The 23274-nt window shown below is 42.1% G+C and overlaps 1 protein-coding gene across 5 annotated transcripts in view; it reads left to right on the top strand.

Moving 5' to 3' along the window:
- BDNF (brain derived neurotrophic factor) overlaps positions 1-20767 on the top strand; it is a 55915-nt gene extending 35148 nt beyond the window's left edge. For 4 of the 5 annotated variants that reach the window (XM_047693359.1, XM_047693363.1, XM_047693361.1 and 1 more), the window contains exon 2: positions 19509-20767. In XM_047693359.1, the coding sequence (XP_047549315.1) occupies positions 19509-20273 (765 nt within the window). In that variant the 3' untranslated portion in view covers positions 20274-20767. Of the gene's footprint in view, positions 1-7790; positions 7848-19508 lie in introns of those variants that run through there. The other variant, XM_047693362.1, reaches the window with a different exon arrangement.
- Positions 20768-23274: the final 2507 nt, after the last annotated feature.

Genomic DNA, 23274 nt, shown 5'->3' with positions numbered 1-23274 from the left:
CTCTAACAGTGAAGCTCCCAAAGGCAGGGATTCTGTCTCATTCATCGTGGTGTCCCTGGCATCTGTGCTCAGACATTGTTAAAAAGCCCAGATGTTAGGAGTAGGCTAAGTCACAGTCCTCCTAAGCTATGAGTTTGACACGTTGACCCCAATGAAAGGCTTTCAAGGATAACCCAGCCACAGAAGGATGGATGACCTTCATGTCTCTGAAAGGAGAAAAGGCAGAAATGGAGCTTTAAAAATATTTGTGGGTTTTTTTCCCTCATGGAATACTCATGATCTGCCTCTGAGTTTCTTCACATGAGAGAATGACAGAAACACAGCTGACCAGAGCTCTGCTGATTAAACATGTGCTTGAGTCCATGACTCTGATGTATACCTCAGAGGTGTCACCTCATTGTCCCTGTGTTCCCATAAATAACTTTTTATTTGTGAGCTTCTAACTGATTGACTGTATAAAATTAACCATTTGGGGTAACACTGAAACTTCCTTGAAAGCTACCAGCAGCTGGAAGTGCACCCACCTCTGTAGGTCTTAGATTTTCTTGTCATACTTAAAAGTCAGTGACAATTTCAGGAAACAACAGATGTTGGTGAAGATGTGGAGAAAGGAGAACCCTCCTACTGTTGGTGGGAATGCAAGCTGGTGCAGCCACTCTGGAAAACAGTATGGCGATTTCTCAAAAAGTTGAAAATAGGGCTACCCTATGACCTAGTAATTGCACTACTGGGTATTTACCCCGAAGATACAAATGTGGTGGTCTGAAGTGGGGGGAAGTGACCTTCACCCCAGTATTTTTAGTGGCAGTGTCCACAATAGCCAAACTCTGGAAAGAGCCCAGATGACATGGTGTGTGTGTGTATACACACACACACCTATACATACAATGGGATACTATTCAGCCATCAAAAATGAAATAATTGCTATTTGCAATGATATGGAAGAAACTAGAGGATATTATGCTAAGTGAAATAAGTCAATCAGAGAAAGACAATTATATGATCTCACTGATAGATGGAATTTAAGAAACAAAACAGCATCATAGGGGAAGAGAGCTAAAATAAAATAAGACAAACTACTAGAGAGGGAGACAAACCATAAGAGACTCTTAATCATAGGAAACAAGATAGACATTAAGGAAGGTATGTGATGTAATGAGCACTGGATGTTATATAAGACCGATGAATCACTAACCTCTGATTCTGAAAACAATAATATATTATATGTTACCTAACTGAATTTAAAAATAGAAAAAAATAAATACTGCTGCCTGTTAAAAAAAAAAAAGTCAGTGACAGTTTATACTCAGGATTCAGTCACTTGAAGACTTCATTAAGAGTTAACCAGTCAAGGAGCACCTAGCTGGCTCAGTCAGTAGAGCATTTGACTCTTGATCTTGGGGTTGTGAGTTCAAGCCCTATGTTGGGCATAGACCTTACTTTAAAAAAAAAAAAAAAAAGAGTTGCCAAATTGATTATTCCCACTTTACATGAAGCAGTCTTGAAAATTATTTTCCTTAAACAAATACATCTAAACTCTAAGTTTTTAATAACCTTTGCTAAAGAAATAAATGAATCATTATCTAAAAGGTATGTACTTTCTTTCTTTTTTTTTTTTTTAAGATTCTTATTTATTGGACAGAGATCACAAGTAGGCAGAGAGGCAGGCAGAGAGAGGAGGATGCAGGCTCCCCGCCGAGCAGAGAGCCTAACGTGGGGCTTGATCCCAGGACCTGGGTTCATGACCTGAGCCCAAGGCAGAGGCTCTAATCCACTGAGCCACCCAGGTGCCCATACTTTCTTAATCAGAGATAGTTTACCACTCTTAAGGAAGAGACTCCAACTTGAAATACTATAGGTTAGTAGCCCCCTAGATAAATTGTAAGGAAACATGGCTGCTCTGAGACATGAAGGTGGAGGTGAGGGCATTATACTTTGATCCAAAGAGGCATTGGAATTTCTCAGAATGGCCCAAAGTCAAGATTCATTTCATTAAGTGGTGATCGCAGAATGTGCTGCACCATTTAGACTACCTAAGACCCAGCTGGAACCAGCAACCTTGCACAGGACCTTCTTTAATCAGAATAGAAAGCGTTCTTTGCTTTCTTTTTTTGAGTTCCATACAGTCTTCTGGCTTCTCTCCAGCCATCTAGGGAGCAGTACCAAGTAGAGCGCCTCCTGTGAACTTACTCCTGTAGTTATTTCCTCCCTTTGGAAATGTTGCACCTCTGGTGTGGAAAGCCACACTTGGATTTTCCTGATTAGTTTAACATCATGGTGGGGCCTTGACCATCCCTTTAGTGAGAGATCTGCTTTCCAGATGAGGATACATATGGAGAGTAGATTTTTTTTTTTTTTTCGGTCTCTAAATTTGAGGTAAAGTCCCCTAGGGAGTATTTTCAGAAGTGTTTGAAGTTTACATCTGATTTTGGATGAAAGTTGGGAGCCCACCTGGGTGGAACAGGCACCTGTCTCCAACATCTCTACTGATCACAAGGGATAAGGACCATCATTTTGGATTTGGATTCAGGATTTGACATTGATTTTGCATTTGTGTAGTAAAGTCTGTATTCTTGAAGTTCTCTCACATATATGTCATGTCTCCCTAATTTCCGTGTTAGGCTTATGGAATTTCCAGTATATCCATTTGTAGATGACTACATATGGAGTCATTTAACCGCATGTCTTCTTCAAGTCTGTTTTTGTCAGCCCACTCTTGTTTTCTGTTGACATTGCAAGATTATTTTGGAGATTTACTTTCCATTCCCACTCCCCACACACACACCATCTCAGTGTCTCAGAAACTTTTGGGAATGGGTCTTGTCCCCCTCCTGTGTTTGGCTATGGTCACCCTCCTGGCTGGTGGTGTGGTTAACAACAGTTGTTTGTACAGTTGCCCTTTACAGTTTACAAAGCCCCCTTTCCATGTATTGATGACCCTTGGTGCATGATGCTGTGAGTCAGGCAAGGTGGGATTTCTTATCCTCCTCTCACAGAGCTGAGGCAGCAGGTCCTTCCATTGGCTCATCCATGATGATTCATCTGTGAACTTCCCCAGTTTCTTGGTTAAGAAATGGCGGATTATCAGCCACTTCATAGGGTCAACTTAAAAACAAGTGGGAAAGGTAGACCCAGAACTCAGATCTTCATTCCCCAGTCCCAGGGACTACCTTCTCTATCCAACTGCCCCACCCTGTGCTGGTCTCTTCCAGGAAATGTCCCAGAAATTGAGATGGCACTCAACAGACTTCTTGATTTTAGTCACTACTGGAACATAGCAAAGGAACTGGCATACATTTCTTGGGTGTCTGTTGCACCAGAACAGTGTGGGAGAGTCATTGGTGTCAAAGGTGAAGTCAGTAGGTTAAACTTTTTTAAAAAATTGGTTAGTTTTAATTTAATTTCTTGATAGTTAATTTACTTCCATGATTCAAAATCAAACAAGTATTAAAAAGCCTACGTTGAGGCATCTTGCCTGCCTCCGTTTCCCCACCCAGCACATAACATCTATAGGAGATCATTTGTACTAATCTCATGTGAATCCTTCATAGTGTTTTATGAAAACATGAGTAAATATGAATGTATTATTATTTTCCCCCACTTTCAAAAATTTATTTTAAAAATTTATTTTAAGGTTCCCTCCCAAGTGTTGAAGCCATTTTTTTTTTTTAAAGATTTTATTTATTTATTTGACAGAGAGAAATCACAAGTAAGCAGAGAGGCAGGCAGAGAGAGAGGAGGAAGCAGGCTCCCTGCAGAGCAGTAAGCCCAATGTGGGGCTCGAACCCAGGACCTGGGATCATGACCTGAGCCGAAGGCAGCGGCTTAACCCACTGAGCCACCCAGGCGCCCCTGAAGCCATTTTTTTAAAGTAATCTCTACCTACAACGGGGAGATCAAACTCATGACCCTGAGATCAAGTCACGTGCTTTTCTGACTAAGCCATCCAGGTGCCCGTAATTTCCCCCATTTTTTAAACAAAAGGTAACATACTCTACTTACACTGTTCTGCACCTCGCTTTTATTACCTGCCAGTGTATTTCAGAGAACTTTTATTTCAGTATGTAAGCAGCCAATTGTTCTTTATAGTTGCATGGATCCTACTGCATATGTGCTGCATAGTTTATCTGTTTTCCTGCAACTGGAAATTGGGCAATTTAGTATCTTTGCTGTTATATGCCTGTTGCAATTACGAATGCTGGGTATACATCATTTTGTATGTGTGTACCTACCTATATAGGTACATTCTCAGAAGTGGAATTGCTGGGTCAGCAGGAAAATTCATTTATAGTTTATTTTTTATTTTTTTATTTTTTTTTCATTTATAATTTTGATTGATGTTGCCTAAGGGCCTTGCAAAGGGCTTGGGCCCTGGGGCACCTTGGTGGCCCCGTTGGTTAAACGTCTGCCTTCGGCTCAGGTCATGATCCTGGGACCCTGGGATCGAGCCCTGTGTTGGGCTCCCTGCTGAGTGGGGAGCCTGCTTCTACCTCTCCCCTTGCTCACAGTAACATCTCTCTTTCTCTCAACTAAATAAATCAGTCTTTTTTTAAGGAAAAAAAAAAAAGAGCTCTAACCTTTTGTGTTCCTTCCCTCAATGTATGAGAATGGCTGTTTCTTTACAGCCTTGCCAACAGAGTATATGTCAATCTGAACGATGTAAAGTGGAAAGCAAACTTCTTTGTGAGGTCTCTGTCTCCCACCTTGCCCCTAGTTTGCAGTGGGAATATTGCACAGTCCCAGACTTGGTGAAGACACCAATTCCAGTGGAAATACTGCTTCACCATGGCCATGGGTTTATGCCAGCTCTGGTGACACACACAGAATGGACCCAGTTGCCACTTGTAGAAGCTCGTGCAATGGAAATTTGAGCATGCACTCATTATTCACCTAACTAACAATCATAAATCTAAAGAACACAACAGTGTTTAGTACAACAGAACAGGAGATTGTTCCACCACAACGCTCTGTGTATCACGCTTTCAATGCTCATTTCACAGCGGTTAGCCTTATTTCTAGGTACTGAGTTCAGAAGATTTCTCCCAAATCACAGATGAGGTCTTGCTGAGTTTAGAACTTTCACACCCAAGGGGAAGCACTTTTGAGGAATGATTTTGCACTTTCCTAAAGATGTGTAATTGAATAATTAGTACTTTGTAAGATGAATTAAAGCTGGTGGAAGTATAATGTAAACACAAAACTGTGACACAGTATGGTCACACTTTTCCCTCAAAGTTGGCAGGCGGTCTCCTGCATCATACAAATAGGGAATCATATAAAAACACAGGATTTGTAGCTGAGCTAACATCTCCACATTTCAAAAAGCACATATTCCAGGTCCTGTTCACCTGACTCTCATTCTCGTTGGAAAGATCGATTCTTAGTCTTACTTTCCTCTGCAGACAAAATGCTCTATTTAGGAAAAAAAAAATTTCCTTTAGCTCTACTGCATAGAAAAGTGTGGTTAAAAAGAGCCTCGCAGAATGGTTATTCCATTCAAACAAGCGTTCTTTTTCATTGAATTTTTGAGGGGGCCCCTTTAAAGGGGAACACCTGTCCTCTTCCTCTATATGGCCTGCTTGCACTTGGGGAGTTGCAGTGATGACTGTATGTGGCTACACAAAAAATAATTCCTCGGCATATGGGTGGACGGCCAGAAGCTAGCTGACACACCCCTAACAAAGACCCATTTTCTTTTGTTGATACCTGTGAAGGCTTTCACAACAGGCATTTCCAGTTCTGTTCTCAGGCTCTTTGCAGCTACTTCTCTAGAAGTCTGCTATCATCCAAGGGCTGACTGTGGCCAGAAGCCAGGTATCCTGTGTTTTGTGCCATTGTGCTTCCAACCTGCCACACACATTCAGGAGGTCATCTTGGGTACGTGTTCTGTATCCACTCAGTGTGGCTCTTGGGTCCGTTTTCCCTTTGCTGTTCATGCCAATAGCCTCTGGGCACCTGTTTGGAGGCAGGGAACAAGGCATGGGGTGAGGTCTCCACCCCATGACCTTTGTTCCTTGGGCTGTTCCAGCTTGGTTGCTCTTGTGGGCACACTCTGAGAGTCTGCTGCTCTGTACATGTTGGATCCTCTGTTCTGTGGTCTTCGAGGTCCTACCTAGTTGTAGGAACTACTCCTTGAGAATAAACTTGAGACTGTCCTGCCATACCTTTTTTGCCACTCCTGTCTCAGCCCCTCAGCTCTGTTCGTGAGTAACAGGACCATGGCACGAGTCACAAGTGGGGTGGCCTAGGGAACCAGTCCTCTAGATTTTGAGGGGATTAGGTTGGGGTACTAAATAGAAAGACTTTACATCATAAGTTTTTTGTTGTTGTTGTTGTTTTCCTTAAGGCACATTGGCACTTGGGTCTTGATTGAGATCATTCTTACTCAAGTAGATTTGACACAGGATTATTTGACAGTTGTGGTTAATGATCTAAAAAACATGGGGTTCTGTTCGAGGCCCAGTCAGATCTTCTCAGGGGAAAATGTTCTGACATTTCAAGCAAAATTACCTCTGTGCATTGTTCTGACACTATGCCCGGTCAAGTGTGCTTGTATGGTTGATACCTTGAGGGAATGCTTCAGTATGGGGAAGACACAGTAAAGCAGAAACATTAGAGTGGTAGTCAATGTTTGTGAAATTAGTGTGTAAATAAACTGCTTACCAGGAATGATCATAGAGGGCTTTGCTTAAATAAATAAGAAATTGATACATAGGGTTTGTGGGCTTTCTCTGCCAAGTAGACCTCCCTCAAAATGTAAGACCACATTCACATCTGACCCCATGTGGAAAGATGCATGCAAGCCATCTCTGGTGCAAATTCCATTTCTACCATATGCTGGGTGTATGGTTTTTTTGGGGGGGGGGGCAATGTGATTTTAGGCAATTTATTGAACCTCTCTGAGCCTCAGTTTTCTTCACTGTAAGCTGCGGATAACTCGGTTACCTACTGTGCTACTCAGAAATGTTAGCTATTATTTTTAATCATTTTTAATACGAAGAGAAGATTGATATTACTTATTTATCCAGTTGCACAGCTTCTCCCCAAATCCCCCCCCCCCCCGCCGACACACACCATTACCTCCAGTACTATGTTTACTTAAAAATACTGCGTAGGTAGAAACATCCCGCATCCCACTGCTTGGATTAAATACGTTGGTGTTTCCATTTGCATGTATTCTGTAGGAATCAATGTTTAGTGAAAAGGGATGGAGACACACAGATGTTCCCACAGTCCTGATGCTCATGAGACAGAATCAAATGTTTCCATATAGGTACATCTATTGGCTTAAACGCCGTGGATATTTCCTGACCGGCCATATGGATCTTTTGTCGTCTGAGATGTTAATATTTTCCTTGTATTTTATAATAGCTCTGGAACACGGCCAGTTTCTGGAACAGGGTCCACATGGCTCATTATGCGCAGGGCCCAGAAACTGGCTTGCTTATGCTTCTCACATGAACAGGGACACGTACAAGAGTTGGGGGCTGTGGTAGGGCCGTGGGCAGGGGCACATACTCCCTTATTCTTGCCTCTGCATTAAGCTACAAATAATGAGCACTTACCTGTGCTTTACAGTAAGTCATTAAAAGAAATTACAGAGTCAAATGCAAAAATAACCCGAAGGACAACTGGATGTGTGGAACCACCAGTTTTCCCCCACGTGCGCAGGAGGTTAATCCTCGTTAACACTCGGAACATTGAGTTTCTATAGAGAGGGCTGCGTGTCCGCACACGTCTTGGCATCTGCCCACACGCTTCTCTGTACGGTGTGACTGTGCATCCCAGAAGAAGGGCTGCGGCATGTGGAATTTAACAAACTGATTCCTGAAAATGGTCTCATCAAGGTGAGCAACGGAGAGCTAATGGCATTCTCTTGCTAATTTTATCTTTCCCTTGGGATTTCCATAGTGGTTTTAAAAGGATCGCTATTCTTTTGTTCTAGGGGCACTGTCTCTGTCCAGTTTCTTCTCCCACCTATTTTTCACCTCTTGCTTTGTAAAACTTAATGTTCTCTGTTGTAGTTCAGAGGATGGGATCTAAACTAGACAGAGGTCTCTTCATCAGTTGAGAATCATCTGTCCCCTTTCTCATTTTACCCCTTCTGAAGTAATGACATTGAAGGCTTCCAGTTTGGACCTAAGATGGCTCTAATTATGAACAGATAGTCTGTGATGGAATTTACTCAGATAACTAATTAACCGCAGGAATACATGGGCTGTGGAAAATTTCAGGAGCACCATCTGTGGAAAAACTGGGAAGGGCATGCCGTTACCACAGCTCCGGGGTCCATTAAGAGTGTGTTTGTGTGGGGACCGTGTCTCGTGGGCGGTGACTCACAGCTGTCGAAATTCCCATAGCATCTCACCTCAGGAACTCTAGGGTGTCTGCGACACCTTACAAGCAACCTGTTGATTTGAAGTTTCCAATTCTGAGGAAAGACTGAAATACAGTCTCTTTTGTTTATTTTTGGTTTTTGTTTTTAATTGTCACGGTTCTGGCTTGTTCTCTATATCCGCATTATGGCAAACTTCTTGAGGGGGGATTCCTTTTATCCTCTGGCTTGAGAGAGTTACTGCATGTTCTCTCCCCTTAGGGACAAAGGGCACAGTTACGTCACCCTCGCACTTTTTTAAAGTACAGAGCATGCTTATTCCTGGATCCTGGAACTTGGAAGACCGTGCTCTGCTGCACTTTCACAGCATCCCCTGATAGTAGGTGTGCTGTGTTCGTAATTTGGAGGAGGCAACCCTTTAGCTGTGTTCACATCTGTACCGTGTGGGGCTCAAAGTGGAACCCAGTAATAATTAGAATTCTGGCCGGGAAAAGAGGGTGCTGTGTCATCTCAGCCCCACCCATTTGCAGGTGATCTAACAGCAACACCATCAGGGTTCCCAGTGTGAGTCATTTGTGTACGTACTGGTGACTTGGTGACTTGGTGTTTGGAACTAGCTGTCTCTGCAATCCTTCGCAAAAACCTAAACAGTGAAGCAGTCTCCAGTTCTGTTGATGAAACTACCCCATCAACTTCCTGAGGATGTCCCTGTAACTCAAGAAGTTTTGGACTTTTCTTTAGAAAACTCTTTTTTTTTTTTTTTTTTTTTTTTTAAACCATGTTTCCTCCTTCGGTCTTGAAGCAAATGATCCCAGTTGTTGGAACCCAACTGAGAAATTGGGTTGCCTGCTGGGTACCTTACTGAGACGAAGACGAATTTGGGTTGGATAGGGGATTTGGATACTTGATACACGGATATGTTTTAGGGTTTTGTTGTTGCTGCCATTGCTGTTGTTTCGTGGGTTTTATTTAGGCATTAAATCTGTTAGTTTTAGGGCAGACTTAGAAATAAATCTTCATTGAGTGAGTGAGTCAGTTTTCCCTGCCTCTGTCTTGGTTTCACCATCAGAGACATCTGGCTGAAAGAAATACTAATGTGTGTGGAAATCTATCACCTGCCAATGCCGTTGGTGTCATTTCCAGTCTGATTCTGATCGAGGGAGAAATGTTAGGCCTTCTAAGTATTCAGGGAGGCCAATTTTGCCTGCACGTGGCTCGTGGCATTGAGATTAAAAATTAGTGATTGAGTGGAAGTCCAGATTTAGGTCAGTAGTACAATATAAATTCTCAGTGAATCACATTTATGGGTACCCTGTAATTTATTGTATAAACAAAATATTGGGAAAGCCAGGTGACATATAAAGGGAACCCAGATTTATTTATTACCATTACAAAAGCAAAATTATTTTCCTACATAATAAATGTCCTAATAAAACAAGTGGAACCAATGAAGAGATGGCAGGTAAGCCCATGACATGCTCAGAATGCACCACAAATACTTAAGTCAACAGCCCTTTCATTTCCTGAGCCTAAGTATCTTCCTTCTTCTTTATCATTTACAGTCCAGTGTTTCTCAACTTTAATAAGTATATAAATCACCTTGAAGTACATGAATCTTGTCAAAGTACAGATTCTGTTTTAGTGGACAGGGTGGATGGAATAGAGGAAGGAAAGCTGAGCTTCTTTTTTTTTTTAAGATTTTATTTATTTATTTGAGAGAGAGAGAGAGAGGAAAGCACAAGAGGACAAGTGAGGACAAGTGAGAAGGAGAAGCAGAATCCCCATTGAGTAAGAAGCCCGAGACAGGACTCAATCCCAAGACCCCGGGATCAAGGCCTGAGCTGAAGGCAGATGCTTAACCGACTAAGCCACCCAGGCACCTTGAGGGTCTTCATGTCTTGAAAGCTCCTAGGTGATGGTAATGCTGCTGGTCCATGGATATCACTTTGAGAGGCAAGGTTTCATTTAATTTTTTCAGGTCCTTGGAAAGTAGGTTATTGAAACTTAATGGAACCTGGTAGATCATATCACAATTAACATTACTGTCTGCCATGTTATGGGAATTTAATAATGCATTGTTTTTTGCAACTTAATAGAACATTGTTCAGAGAATGACAAATACCATATGATTTCATGTGGAATTTAAGAAACAAAACAAACGAGCCAAGGGGGGAAAAGAAAGAGAGAGAGAGACAAATCAAGAAACAGACTCTTAACCACAGAGAACAAACTGATGGTTACTAGAGGGGAGAGTCATGGGGGGATGGGTTAAACAGGTGATGGGGATTAAGGAGTGCACTTATCATGATGAGCATGGGGTCATGTATGGAATTGTTGAATCAGTGTTTTGCACACTTGAAACTAACATAGCACAGTGTGTTAATTAGCTGTACTTAAAGTAAGAGGCTTAAAAAGTTGAGAACAATAGTAATAGAACAGTATTAAATCTGAACTTCATTATAACCAAATCTCACCTGAAATTCTAAAGAAAACAGAATCCTAATTAAAGAGGTTAAGCTTTTTAATTGGATGTTAACTGCCATTTTGTTCCGTAATCTAAAAAACAGCAGTTTAAGGGATGCCTGGATGGTCAGTTGGTTAAGTGTCTCTGGTCATGATCTCAGGGTGGTGAGAGCCAGCCTGGTGTTGGGCTCCACACTCAGCACAAGTCTGACAGGGATTCTCTCCCTTTTCCCTTCCCCTGTGCATGTGAGCACTCACATACTCTCTCTCTCTCTCAAATAAGTATACAAAATCTTCTTTAAAAATAGTTTAGGGGCACCTGGGTGGCTGAGTTGGTTAAGCAACTGCCTTTGGCTCAGGTCATGATCCTGGAGTCCTGGGATGGAGTCCCGTATCGGGCTCCCTGCTCAGCGGGCAGTTGGCTTCTCCCTCTGACACTCCCCACTCTCATGCTCTCTCTTTCTCATTCTCTGTCTCTCAAATAAATAAAATCTTTAAGAAAAAAGTTTAAAAAATAGTTTAAAACTGTATTTTAAAAAGCAAAATTTTTAGGTTGTCTGTTCACTTGATGGGCAATTGACTTGTGCATGCTTGACTTTACCACAGAGGTGTGCGCTCTTTGGGCAGTATTGCTCTGTGAAGAGGAGGTGAGCATGGATAGGACCGCCAGCTATGGGTGGCTCTGGCTTCCAGGGATTCTTCCTTGATTACCACAGACCAGTAGGTTTCTTGGGGCAGTTGTGTTAAAGGTACTTAAAGACTTTTGGATGGTGGCAGCTGTGCCTGGGATTGGGATGCCTGGTAGGGTGTTCTCTGCCCAGACCTGGTTCTCTGCCCAGACCTGGTCCAGACCCAGGCATGTTGTACAAGGTACTGTACAAATTGTAATTAAGAGGAGAAGACCCCTCCCCATCCTAATGGGGAATATGGTCTAGTGTTACTCCTTGGTAAGCTGGGTGTCTGACCAGTAGAAAAATTTTTGCTTTTTTCAAGGACGGAGTATGGGATAGAAGATGTTATTAAAAGACCAGAGCTGTTGTGCTTTCTATCAAAGATGTATGTAAATTTATCAAATTAATAATTCAGTGCAATATACTTTTTTATGCGATAATTACATGTATGTATTATTCTGGGTCTTAAGAACCAGCAATTTCTCTGTCATTCTTAGGCTAAGTAATGTCTGTAAGTGTCACAATACCATGCACCCACTAGGGAATCAGAGAGTACCCTGGTATGAAGGACTGTGCTGTGTAGAATGCATAGTTGGATACCCATGAACATAAAATACATTATGATTGAAAACTACATTTTTTTTTTTTTTAAAGATTTTATTTATTTATTTGACAGACAGAAATCACAAGGAGGCAGAGAGGCAGGCAGAGAGAGAGGAGGAAGCAGGCTCCACGCCGAGCGGAAAGCCTGATGTGGGGCTTGAACCCAGGACCTGGGATCATGACCTGAGCCAAAGGCAGCGGCTTAACCCACTGAGCCACCCAGGCGCCCCTGAAAACTACATTTTTAAAGGCACTTCCTTCAAAGCTTTGGAACATCTGTCTCATCAGATTTCATTTACTAAAATATTTATTAGTTTCAGTTGATTGGTCATTCAGGGAAGTAAGTAAATATCTGTCATGATCATTAGGCCCACACCACCATTTTACTTAGGGATTCCACCTGCCAATTGTTTTCCCTCAGGAATGTGAAGCTATTTGTTTGTTTGTTGTTGTTTTTGTTTTTTAAATTCTCCAGGCTAAGCAGTATACACCTAGTGGAAAAATAATGCAGAGAAATGGAAAAAAAAAAAAACTGGTTTCTGTGGTTGAAGGCCTAGTTTTCCTTTGGAATCTCAGGTTCTGACCTTGTTCTATCAGGGGAACCACAGCAAATGGATGAGTTGATTAAAAACTCTGGTCCCCTTTCCGCCTGTACGAAAGGGGGGTAATTATAGTTACCTGCACCTCTAGGGTCCTATGAGTCTTAATTAGTTAATATTTGCAAAGTGTTCGGAGATCTTTGAATTAAAAGTGCTGAGCAGTGGAATCCAAGTTCAGTGTAATTATAATTGGAATGAGAATTTCGATTGTTGCCTTCCCTCATCCTCCCTCCATGATGTTCTTTTAGCCAACCCGGACATGACCTGTGGTTAACACTCATCTCTGCACACTTTTCTCTAACCCCTTCTCCTTTGCAACTCACTTCAGCCTAAAAATAAATAAATAGAAATAAATTAAGTTAAAAGATATGCCCAAGGGCGCCTGGGTGGCTCAGTGGGTTAAAGCCGCTGCCTTCGGCTCAGGTCATGATCCCAGGGTCCTGGGATCGAGCCCCACATCGGGCTCTCTGCTCGGCGGGGAGCCTGCTTCCCTTCCTTTCTCTCTGCCTGCCTCTCTGCCTACTTGTGATCTGTCTGTCAAATAAATAAATAAAATCTTTAAAAAAAAAAAAAAAAGATATGCCCCAGCCCTTAACTCTAATCTTACTTAAGTAACTACTCAGAATTTATCTATTTGTTTGTTTGTTTAGCAAGTGTGTGCTCGCACACACACACACACAGCTGGGGAAAGGAAGGGCTGAGGTAGAGGGAGAGAGAGAAAGAGCAAGGATCTTAAGCAGGTTCCATGCCTTCTGTGGAGCCAGTCTCACGACCCTGAGATCATGACCTGAGCCGAAATCAGGAGTCCGCTACTTAACCAACTAAGCCACCCAGGCACCCCTCACTATTTATTTCTAAAGTTCAACAGCCACCAAGAAGAAAATCAATGAATTAACTGGTCTTTCCCACTCAATCATTCTTTCAGGCCCTGCTGTACCTGGTGATAAACTGGGCTTCTGGAAGCGTTTTCCTGCTCAGAAACTCTTCACTGGCTCTTCCATGTCTGCAAAGCAGGGTCCAGAGTCATTAGGATCCTCCTGAGAGCCTTTCCGAATCTGACACTCACTCACTGTTACTTCTCACTATTCCCTTAAAGAGTTCTCTCTAGAAATGTGCTCTATGACTCCAACCAAGTCTCCACCCATCCAGTGGTGTCTTTTCTGGACACATCTAAACCCTCCCTATCCTCCCCTTCCTCTTCACAGAACATTCTTCACTCTCTAACTGGAAGTAACCTCTGTCTCTTTATAGAATTTTTTCTTTACTTTTCCTGGGTCTTTTCTACCTTTTTGTTTTCGTTACTTAAATATATGTCCTACTTCCCTCCTAGACCGTAAGATTTGAAGGTAGATTCTTTGTGCGATGAATGAACAAACAAAGGCTAATATATGCATAGAGTGAAACTGGATACAAATTAAAGATTATTTACTTTGATTTGCAAGATTGCATTAAGGTGGTCTCTTCATAGGCTCGCATCATGTATGTTAGGAATTAAATATTAATTGATAATTTCTTCAACGTTACCATTATCCTTGTTACTTATAGGACTGTCTAAGATGAGGAGCCGTATCTTTAAACTTTTGATTACATGCTCATAGACAAAACGCTAAGGGATTAGCAACAAGGAACACTTTGTGTGTTTTCTCCTGTTTGCCTGAATTACCCCTATTACTGTTTGCTTTCCCTTCTTAGCTTGGCCATGGAAATGTTGTTCTAGGGTGCCTAAGTTTTTGCAGAGCTTTCCTTTAGAGGAAGGCCATGTTGTCTGAAATTCCATCCACTGGAATGGCATTAAAGTTGAAGGGTCTTCCGGGTCACAATTATCCAGTACTACAAAGCAGCGTCTCAGTGGTGCTGCCTTCAGAAAGTTGGGCTCCAGGATACACACACCTGCTGAGAGCTCTGGCCACATTTTAGAAGCTCCTTCTCTGACCACCCTCTGTAGCAGAGCCTCTCTTCTCCCTGCAGTTAAATATTGTAAACCCAGCAGCATGTCCTGATGGTTAAAAACCTGGACGAAGAGCTAACCTGTAAACTTCTCTGAACCATAATCGTCTCATCTGTTTAATGTGGATAATAATACCTGCCTTATCTCCTTATAACAGTCAAATTAGATCATACTTGTGAGTGTTCTACAGTCTTTAAGAGAAATGTTAAGTTATTACTATAGCATGCTGTCATGGGTATTCCTCTGGTTGAATGTTTAAGACTTGTGAGTCATGCTTAAAACTAACTTTCCTTCTATTTTGTAGATTTTCTTTTTAGCCTGGTGTACTATATTTAATTTTTTGAGAATGAGGCTAAAAAAGAAATCCTCTCTAGCATTTTATAGATGTGGTTGAGTTGATTGTTGTAAGCCTTGGAGCAGAATTAGACAGCCCCAGTGAATTTATTACGTATAAAGAGATATATAGACTGTCTACTTAGCAGGATCACACCGCCTCTCATCTTTGGCGTAACAAAGTCTCATCTGAAGGGCCTAAAACGTTTGGAATTGCCATGGAAGCTTTTACTTACGTTTAGGATTTCCTGAGACAGTGTATAAAATCACTCACTGAAGAGGTTAATAGCAAAAAAGGCAGTTACAAGACCTAAAAGTTCAAGTTTTGCTATGATTATTGTCACTGGCTGCTTTTTCAAAGTCTTTTATTAGAAACAGAGCTACACAAATGATAGGGGCTGTTCATATGATGTCATGTTATTTGCTTTTTAGAAATCATCCAAGTAAAGCTTTGCACTCTGAGAGAAGCTGAAGAGATTCCTCATGGCTGATCATTGACATCTATAAGATCTCTTCGAGCTTATAATTTGGGTTTAGCATGGCCTATACTTGACCAAATAATTCCGTGGGTTCACTGGTGCTTTTCAAATGGGAAGGCTTCCCCTGAAAATTAGGTCAAACTGTCTTCTCATGGTTTAATCAACTCATCAGTAAGTTTTTACTGAGAACTATTATATTACTCTGTGTTAAGTATTAATTGGGTCAGACATGATTCATTCCCTCAGAGAGCTTATCATCTAACTGAAGACTGCCCGTGGTTGGCAAACACCATCAACAATTAACAAGCAAGTAGGGAATGAAGTACTAAATGAGATGTAACACGCAAATTTTAGAAGAGAAGGAGGACAGTGTGTGCTAGAGTAATTAGAGAAGGTGGCATGTATGATTTGATGTTTGAACTGGGCCATGAAGGATGAACAAGACTTAGTCAGAGAGAAAAGAGTTTGCCAGGAATGGAACAAGTCACTTCCAGGCAATAATGTTTCTGGGGCTTCAGGGACTCTGGCCTGATCAGGGTAGAGATAAGGTAAGACCATATTTTGAGGGGTGTGAATACCAGATAAAAGAGGTTAGATGGGACCTAGTGGAACAAAAATGCCATTGCAAGTTTTTGTAAGAGAATGATGAGCTAAGAGTGGTTAGTCAGGCAGTGGTCATCGTGGCTGAATGGAGCAGAAAGGATGTGAAGTACATCAGGGGGACATTGTAGTCCCCAGATGAGATGGTGACAGCTGAGCCAAGATGGTGGCAGCGGGATGGAAGGGAAAAGGGATGGACAAGAAAAATGTCTTAGAGGAAAAATGAGCAAGAACTTTTGCTGATTGTACTTGAAGACCATACCTAAAATGTACGGTCAAACTTGATTCCAAGACTCCTCACCTTTGGCCTGGATGGTCCAAAGCATTTAGAAATCACTGTCAGAAACAGAAAAGTCAGGGAGTAACATTGTCCCCTCAAAAAGTACTGAGTTGGGTGTTGGATGCATTACTGAGCCTTGTGAGTGAATAGGCAGTGAGCATTCCAGAAGTGTCCCTCGGGGCAGAGCTGGAGATGGGGGCTGGACTTCAGCACTAGAAAGTTCATTACTGACTCTGTACAGATGTTCAGCTTTGAGAGATACCCCCAGTGTGGGCTTCAGGATGTAAGCCAAGTTATATCGACTCAGGTAGCCTTTGTTCCTCTGAAATAGTTACTTATGGAACTGCTAAGAAGAATATACAAAGGACTCACTACATTTGTGACCAAAAAGTTACTAAGAAAAAGATGAGACCAGTGAAAGGCACGGTAAAGGTCTTTAAGCCAAGTGCAGAAAAAGGTGTCATTAAGAGACTCATCACTGTGGTCAAGGTAAAAAAAGCAATGGCTCGCCTCTGTAGTTGAAGATGCCTGAGGACCTTGGCCCATTTTAAGCAGTTTGTGTGGGCACTTAGTAAATATTTACAAGATTTACTCTCTTTGATTAATTCCAAAATGAGCATTTTCTTTTTTTTTTTTTTTAAAGATTTTATTTATTTATTTGACAGAGATTACAAGTAGGCAGAGGCAGGCAGAGAGAGAGGAGGAAGCAGGCTCCCTGCTGAGCAGAGAGCCCGATGTGGGGCTCGATCCCAGGACTCTGAGATCATGACCTGAGCCGAAGGCAGAGGCTTAACCCACTGAGCCACCCAGGCGCCCCCAAAATGAGCATTTTCTGATTCATATTTTTAACATCTTCAAAATGGCTTGTGTCCTACAGTTGATGTCCTTTTGTTGTTCTGGTTGGCCAAGTAGGAAGGAGTCCCAGCACAGCTTTCATCACCTTAACCCAACTTACTTTGCTTGGTTTTCTTTTGTTGCATTTGCAGAAAAATTATATATGATAAAATGTGTCCTAATAAGTCTAAAAGAACTCTTCGGTAAGTATACAGTAACAGTTTGGGGTGATAAAGCACTTTTGGCTGCATTTTTAATTTCTTAGTGGTACACAAAATGGTGTATTTTGTAATGCCAGTATCTTAGATTTAGTGAAATAATAGTATTGAAAGATGACTGATCACAGCAGATCTGTACCGGAGCGATATAGATGGCTGGGGTAGAATATTCTAGATTTGCATTCTTTCCTCAGCCTCCATCTGAGGTGCCCCTTGGTGGTTTTAATTTGAACAGGGAACATTAGGAAAAAGGGTTTTCCTTCAGTGGTGTAAATACCACCTGCCAGGAGTAGAAAGCTCCCCGGAGGATGCATTTCTTTGATGGTGAAGAATCCGGGACATTCACAAAAAGTTCAGGTGTAAGCGGAATGGGTATTTGTGGTTCATTCAAACCAGGGTGCTCTTCCTACCCGCAGACCCTTGTGTACTCCAAACAGCCCTGAGCATGCTTGCTCTTTGTGCAAAGTGAGAGTGAATCCACAAGGAAATTTGTGGGTGTTTGGGGACGGTAATAGATCTCTTCTAAAAGCGGAGAACAGAAGCATTGTTTCTCCGTACCAGCATTTGCAGCCATTTCTGCAGTGTGACCTATTGACTGGAGGAGGTAGGTTGTTGCCTTCCCGCACGGTGACACTTCATGGACAGGAAGTCCATGGGTAGCACAGCGTAACGACTAGGGCATGTGTGTGTCTCTTTGTAAGTCCTTGCTCCGGGACTGAGAAGTAGGAGTAGTTAGAGTGTCGGACCTGGGGGATGCTTCTCTGTCTTACTAAAGGACCCAGAGCTTCAGGTAAGTGACATTGAAGTCCTTCACCATCTGATCGTATGTTTTCATGTTGTTTGTTCACCCATTCTAATTGGCTTCCCAGAGCCTGCCTGTGGACATGCAGCCAAATTTACACTGGAAAACCCTCTGGCAAACAGGAAAAGATTAATTTTGTGGTGTGCTGTTAAGGGACTTCCCAGAAAACTTCAAAAGCACAGAAAGAAGCACTAGCTGCTTATTCCAAAATGTGCAAAATGCCACTCAGCTTTTTAAAGGTGTGATAAACTCGGAGCCCTCTCATACACATATACACCAGAGCACATTTCCAGCAGAAGGAGAAGCTGAGCTTTCTGAGATGGGGCTGTACGTGAGCCAGGAAAGCCAAGGGCTGAGGGGCTCAGAGAGTTGCTGAAGATAACTGTGGATCTGCATCTGGGAGGCATTTGAAATTGACTTCAGTGCCTTTTTAATGCGGACTTTTCCAGTTCTCTCTTAAGCAGACACATTGTTTTCATATCAGCCCCAGGCATAGACACACCATTAAAATCAACGGGTAGAAAATGATTTGTGTTTGGAAATAAGCAAAACATTTTCAGTTGTGACCACCCAGGTGTAGTAGGGAAACTCTGAAGCTGATGTTGGGAGCCCCAAGCTCTAATATAAACTTTCTTCAGGACAAGAAGCAAGTCCTTTGGTTTCCTTATCTGTAAAGCAGGATGGCTTGATGGAATTACCTTTCTGCTTTGTTCTGATAGATTATCTCTAGGGGAGGAAGGAAAAAATTCAATATAAAGGCTCTTTACCACTCCCTGACTTCTTTTTTATGGTGCTCCTCAAGCCTAGATATCACAAGGCTAGGAAGGCCCCTACAGACCCCTCAGGCCACGACCATTCCTGTCACATGTTCCCTCAATAGGACTATGTTGCCAACTGGGGGGGGAGGGGGGGGGCGGGGATGACTATTACACTTCCAGTTGTTGCTTAGTAACATTTCTGATTTTGTGTTTCTTGTGACAGCCTGAGCAGAGATCATTAAAAATTAAACTTACAAAGCTGCTAAAGTGGGAGGAAGGAGGAGACCTTGAAGGCACCATTTTTTTTCACTTGCTTAGAAGCCATCTAACCTCGGGTTTCAGTGCCTCGTCTTGGGGCAAACACAGCACGGTCTCAGATTTATATTAAACCACATAGAGCACACTCCTGACATTAACTTGTGTCCGATTGCAGCTGGAGTTTATCACCAGTACATAAAACCCTTGACCCTGGCCTGGAATTACAATCCCCTGCTTTGCACTGCATAGTACAGTCGCATAGCATCCCCCCGCCCTATGGAAGAAAGCCCTAACGAGCTGTGTCCTCTTTCTGCTTTCTCCCTGCAGTTCCACCAGGTGAGAAGAGTGATGACCATCCTTTTCCTTACTATGGTTATTTCATACTTCAGTTGCATGAAGGCTGCCCCTATGAAGGAAGCAAACATCCGAGGACAAGGCAGCTTGGCCTACCCAGGTGTGCGGACCCATGGGACTCTGGAGAGCATGAATGGGCCCAAGGCAGGCTCGAGAGGCCTGACTTCCTTGGCTGACACTTTTGAACACGTGATAGAAGAGCTGTTGGACGAGGACCAGAAAGTGCGGCCCAATGAAGAGAACAATAAGGACGCGGACTTGTATACTTCCAGGGTAATGCTTAGTAGTCAAGTGCCTTTGGAGCCTCCTCTCCTGTTTCTGCTCGAGGAATACAAAAATTACCTGGATGCTGCAAACATGTCTATGAGGGTCCGGCGCCACTCTGACCCCGCCCGCCGTGGGGAGCTGAGCGTGTGCGACAGCATTAGCGAGTGGGTGACAGCGGCGGATAAAAAGACTGCAGTGGACATGTCGGGCGGGACGGTCACGGTCCTTGAAAAAGTCCCCGTTTCAAAAGGCCAGCTGAAGCAGTACTTCTATGAGACTAAGTGCAATCCCATGGGTTACACAAAGGAGGGCTGCAGGGGCATAGACAAAAGGCATTGGAACTCCCAGTGCCGAACTACCCAGTCGTACGTGCGGGCCCTTACCATGGATAGCAAAAAGAGAATTGGCTGGCGATTCATAAGGATAGACACTTCCTGTGTATGTACATTGACCATTAAAAGGGGAAGATAGTTGATTTATGTTGTATAGATTATATTGAGACAAAAATTATCTATTTGTATATATACATAACAGGGTAAATTATTCAGTTAAGAAAAATAATTTTATGAACTGCATGTATAAATGAAGTTTATACAGTACAGTGGTTCTACAGTCTATTTATTGGACCTATCCATGACCAGAAGGGAAACAGTCATTTTGCGCACAACTTTAAAAAGTCTGCATTACATTCCTCGATAATGTTGTGGTTTGTTGCCGTTGCCAAGAATTGAAAACGTAAAAAGTTAAAAAAAAAAATAACAATAAATTGCATGCTGCTTTAATTGTGAATTGATAATAAACTGTCCTCTTTCAGAAAACAGACAAAAAAAAAAAAACAACAAAAATTTGAACCAAAACATTCCGTTTACATTTTAGACAGTAAGTATCTTCGTTCTTGTTAGTACTATTATCTGTTTTACTGCTTTTAACTTCTGATAGCGTTGGAATTAAAACAATGTCAAGGTGCTGTTGTCATCGCTTTACTGGCTTAGGGAATGGGGGATGGGAGGGCTATATTTTTGTTTGTTTTGTGTTTTTTTTTTGTTTGTTTTGTTGTTTTGTTTTTTAGTTCCCATAGGGAGTAGGGATGGGGAAAGAATTCTTTATCTATTCTGGTTGATAAGGGATTTATTTGTATGTTGTAAAGATGTTTGCAATATCAATCAGATGACTGGAAAATGAATAAAAATTAAGGCAACTGAACAAAGTGCTCACTCCACTTCCCACGGTGCACCTCCTAGGCTCCCACTCGCCCTTTGGGCCTTGGTCAGGGGAGACTCCTTTTATTGGAAAGACCTACATTTTCATAGAGCACATTCTTTCCCTCCCTCCCCCTTTGGTCCCCTCTTTGTTTTGTTTTCTCTTAAAAGAAGAAAAATCAGTTGCGCGCTCTGAAATATATTACCACTGCTATGAACGAGTGAACCAATTTTGTCCTTGTGGCACTCATATAAGCATGGAGAACAGTGATTTCTTTCTTTTCTTTTCTTTCCTTTTTCCTTTCTTTTCCCTTTTTTTTTAAAAAAAAGAAAAAGACAACAAAATACAAAAACGAAGATTCCTTTTTACAAGGAGTAAACATTCAGTCAATCATTGTAAGGCTTCACAAAATCATGGTAAGGCTTAAAAATTGTCTTGCAAGCAAAAGGTGGAGTTCTGTAAGGACCCAGAAATGCCTAGATCAGGGTAGGAGTCCACACTGCCAGTGAAATGAGACTGAACAGCCCTATGGAGGCTGTGTGGAGCTGACATGTCATTTCTGGGTGGTGCAGGAGGAATTTATGAGTGGCCATCCTGAGGTCTAGGTGAGGGTGGGGAATGGTACTTGAGACATTCCAGAAGGGAGGCCTCTGAAGGACCTTTCAGAGGTGGCTCTGGAATAACTATGTCAAGTTGCTTGGACCTCACGCTTTAAGTGCCTACATTATCTAACTGTGCTAAGAGGTTCTCGCTGGAGGACCCCACTCAGGCTGATTTATGCTTTCCACCCCTGGGTAATTTGTCCTAAAGCTGGATAAGCCTGGAGCAGGTTCAGAACCAAATGTGGCATTGTGATCTTGAGACTAATGCAAAAGCAAGAGAAGATCCTTGTGACCTGAACACTTACTTAAGCTTTGAAATTAGACTTGAGGAAACCAGGGTTTTGTCTTCTGAGAACTTTTGGTAAGGGGGAAGGGACAGGAAAAAGCCCCAAAACTCAGGTTGGATGACCCAGGCTACTGACAGAAAAACTTGTCCAGAGACAAGACTTCAAGAAGGTGTCTGCACATCTAGGACACCACAGGCTTGGAAAGGTGCCTTGCTCGATGGAAGAGGCCAGGACAGAGCTGACAAAGTGTTGCTCCCCAGTGAAGACCTCAGCAACCTCCTGCCCATTCTGTCTGTTCATGGAGAGGGGGTCCCTGCCTCACCTCTGCCATCTTGGGTTTGGAGAAGTAAAGTTGGGGTCTGCAGTAGTGGTCCTGGGAGAAATAGTGCTTAACCCACTCACCCATTCAGCCCACTATCCAAATCTGAAAATGTCCTAGACCAGTGTCCTTGAATAACATAAAACCTCCAGAAGTTGCTGCTCTTAGTTGGGTGAGGGGGTCAGCAAAAGCGGACGTCCACCATGACCCAGGGAATAAAGATGCCATCAGCAAATAATTTTGATTTGTTCAGCCTTTCGTTTAGAACGAGCCGAGCCTATCCTTTACGATACCATCTGCACACTTGCCTTTAAAGAGGGAAGACGTTAGTCGAGGTTTGTTTTGTGCTGTTTGAAAATACTGTCTTTGTAATTATTTTTGACATGTAACACATATTTGCTGTATGTTAACTTTTTGCAGCTTGCTTCTGAGGGACAAAATTTATAAAACAGGAAGTCCCTGTCACAATCGCAAAGTCCTGCAAAGTCCTGGCAAAGGCCAGATCTGTTACGTGGTTGATAGGAGACACTGAGCAATTGTGTGGTCACTGGCTCTCTCCTTACCCCATAGGATATATCACAGTCACATGCTTGGTGGCTTATGTTGACCTAAGATTTATTTTGTTAAACTCTTTCTCTGTTGCCGTTCGTTTTTGTTCTGTTCAGTTCTGTTTTTTTGTTTTGTTTTTTGTTTTTTTAAGTCTTGCTGTGGTCTCTTTGTGGCAGAAGTGTTTCATGCATGCGAGCAGGCCTGTTGCTTTTTTATGGTGATTCCCATTGAAAATGTAAGTAAATGTCTGTGGCCTTGTTTTCTCTATGGTAAAGATATTATTCACCATGTAAAACAAAACAAAAAAATATTTATTGTATTTTAGTATATTTATATAATTATGTTATTGAAAAAAAATTGGCATTAAAACTTAACCGCATCAGAAGCCTATTGTAAATATAAGTTCTATTTAAGTGTACTAATTAACATATAATATATGTTTTAAATATAGAATTTTTAATGTTTTTAAATATATTTTCAAAGTACATAAAATCTGGGGGTTCTGGGTTTTTTCT

The sequence above is a fragment of the Lutra lutra genome, chromosome 10 (genome assembly GCF_902655055.1).
Source record: "Lutra lutra chromosome 10, mLutLut1.2, whole genome shotgun sequence".
NCBI classification, from domain to species: Eukaryota; Metazoa; Chordata; class Mammalia; order Carnivora; family Mustelidae; genus Lutra; species Lutra lutra.
This window is presented reverse-complemented; position numbering and strand designations above follow the sequence as displayed.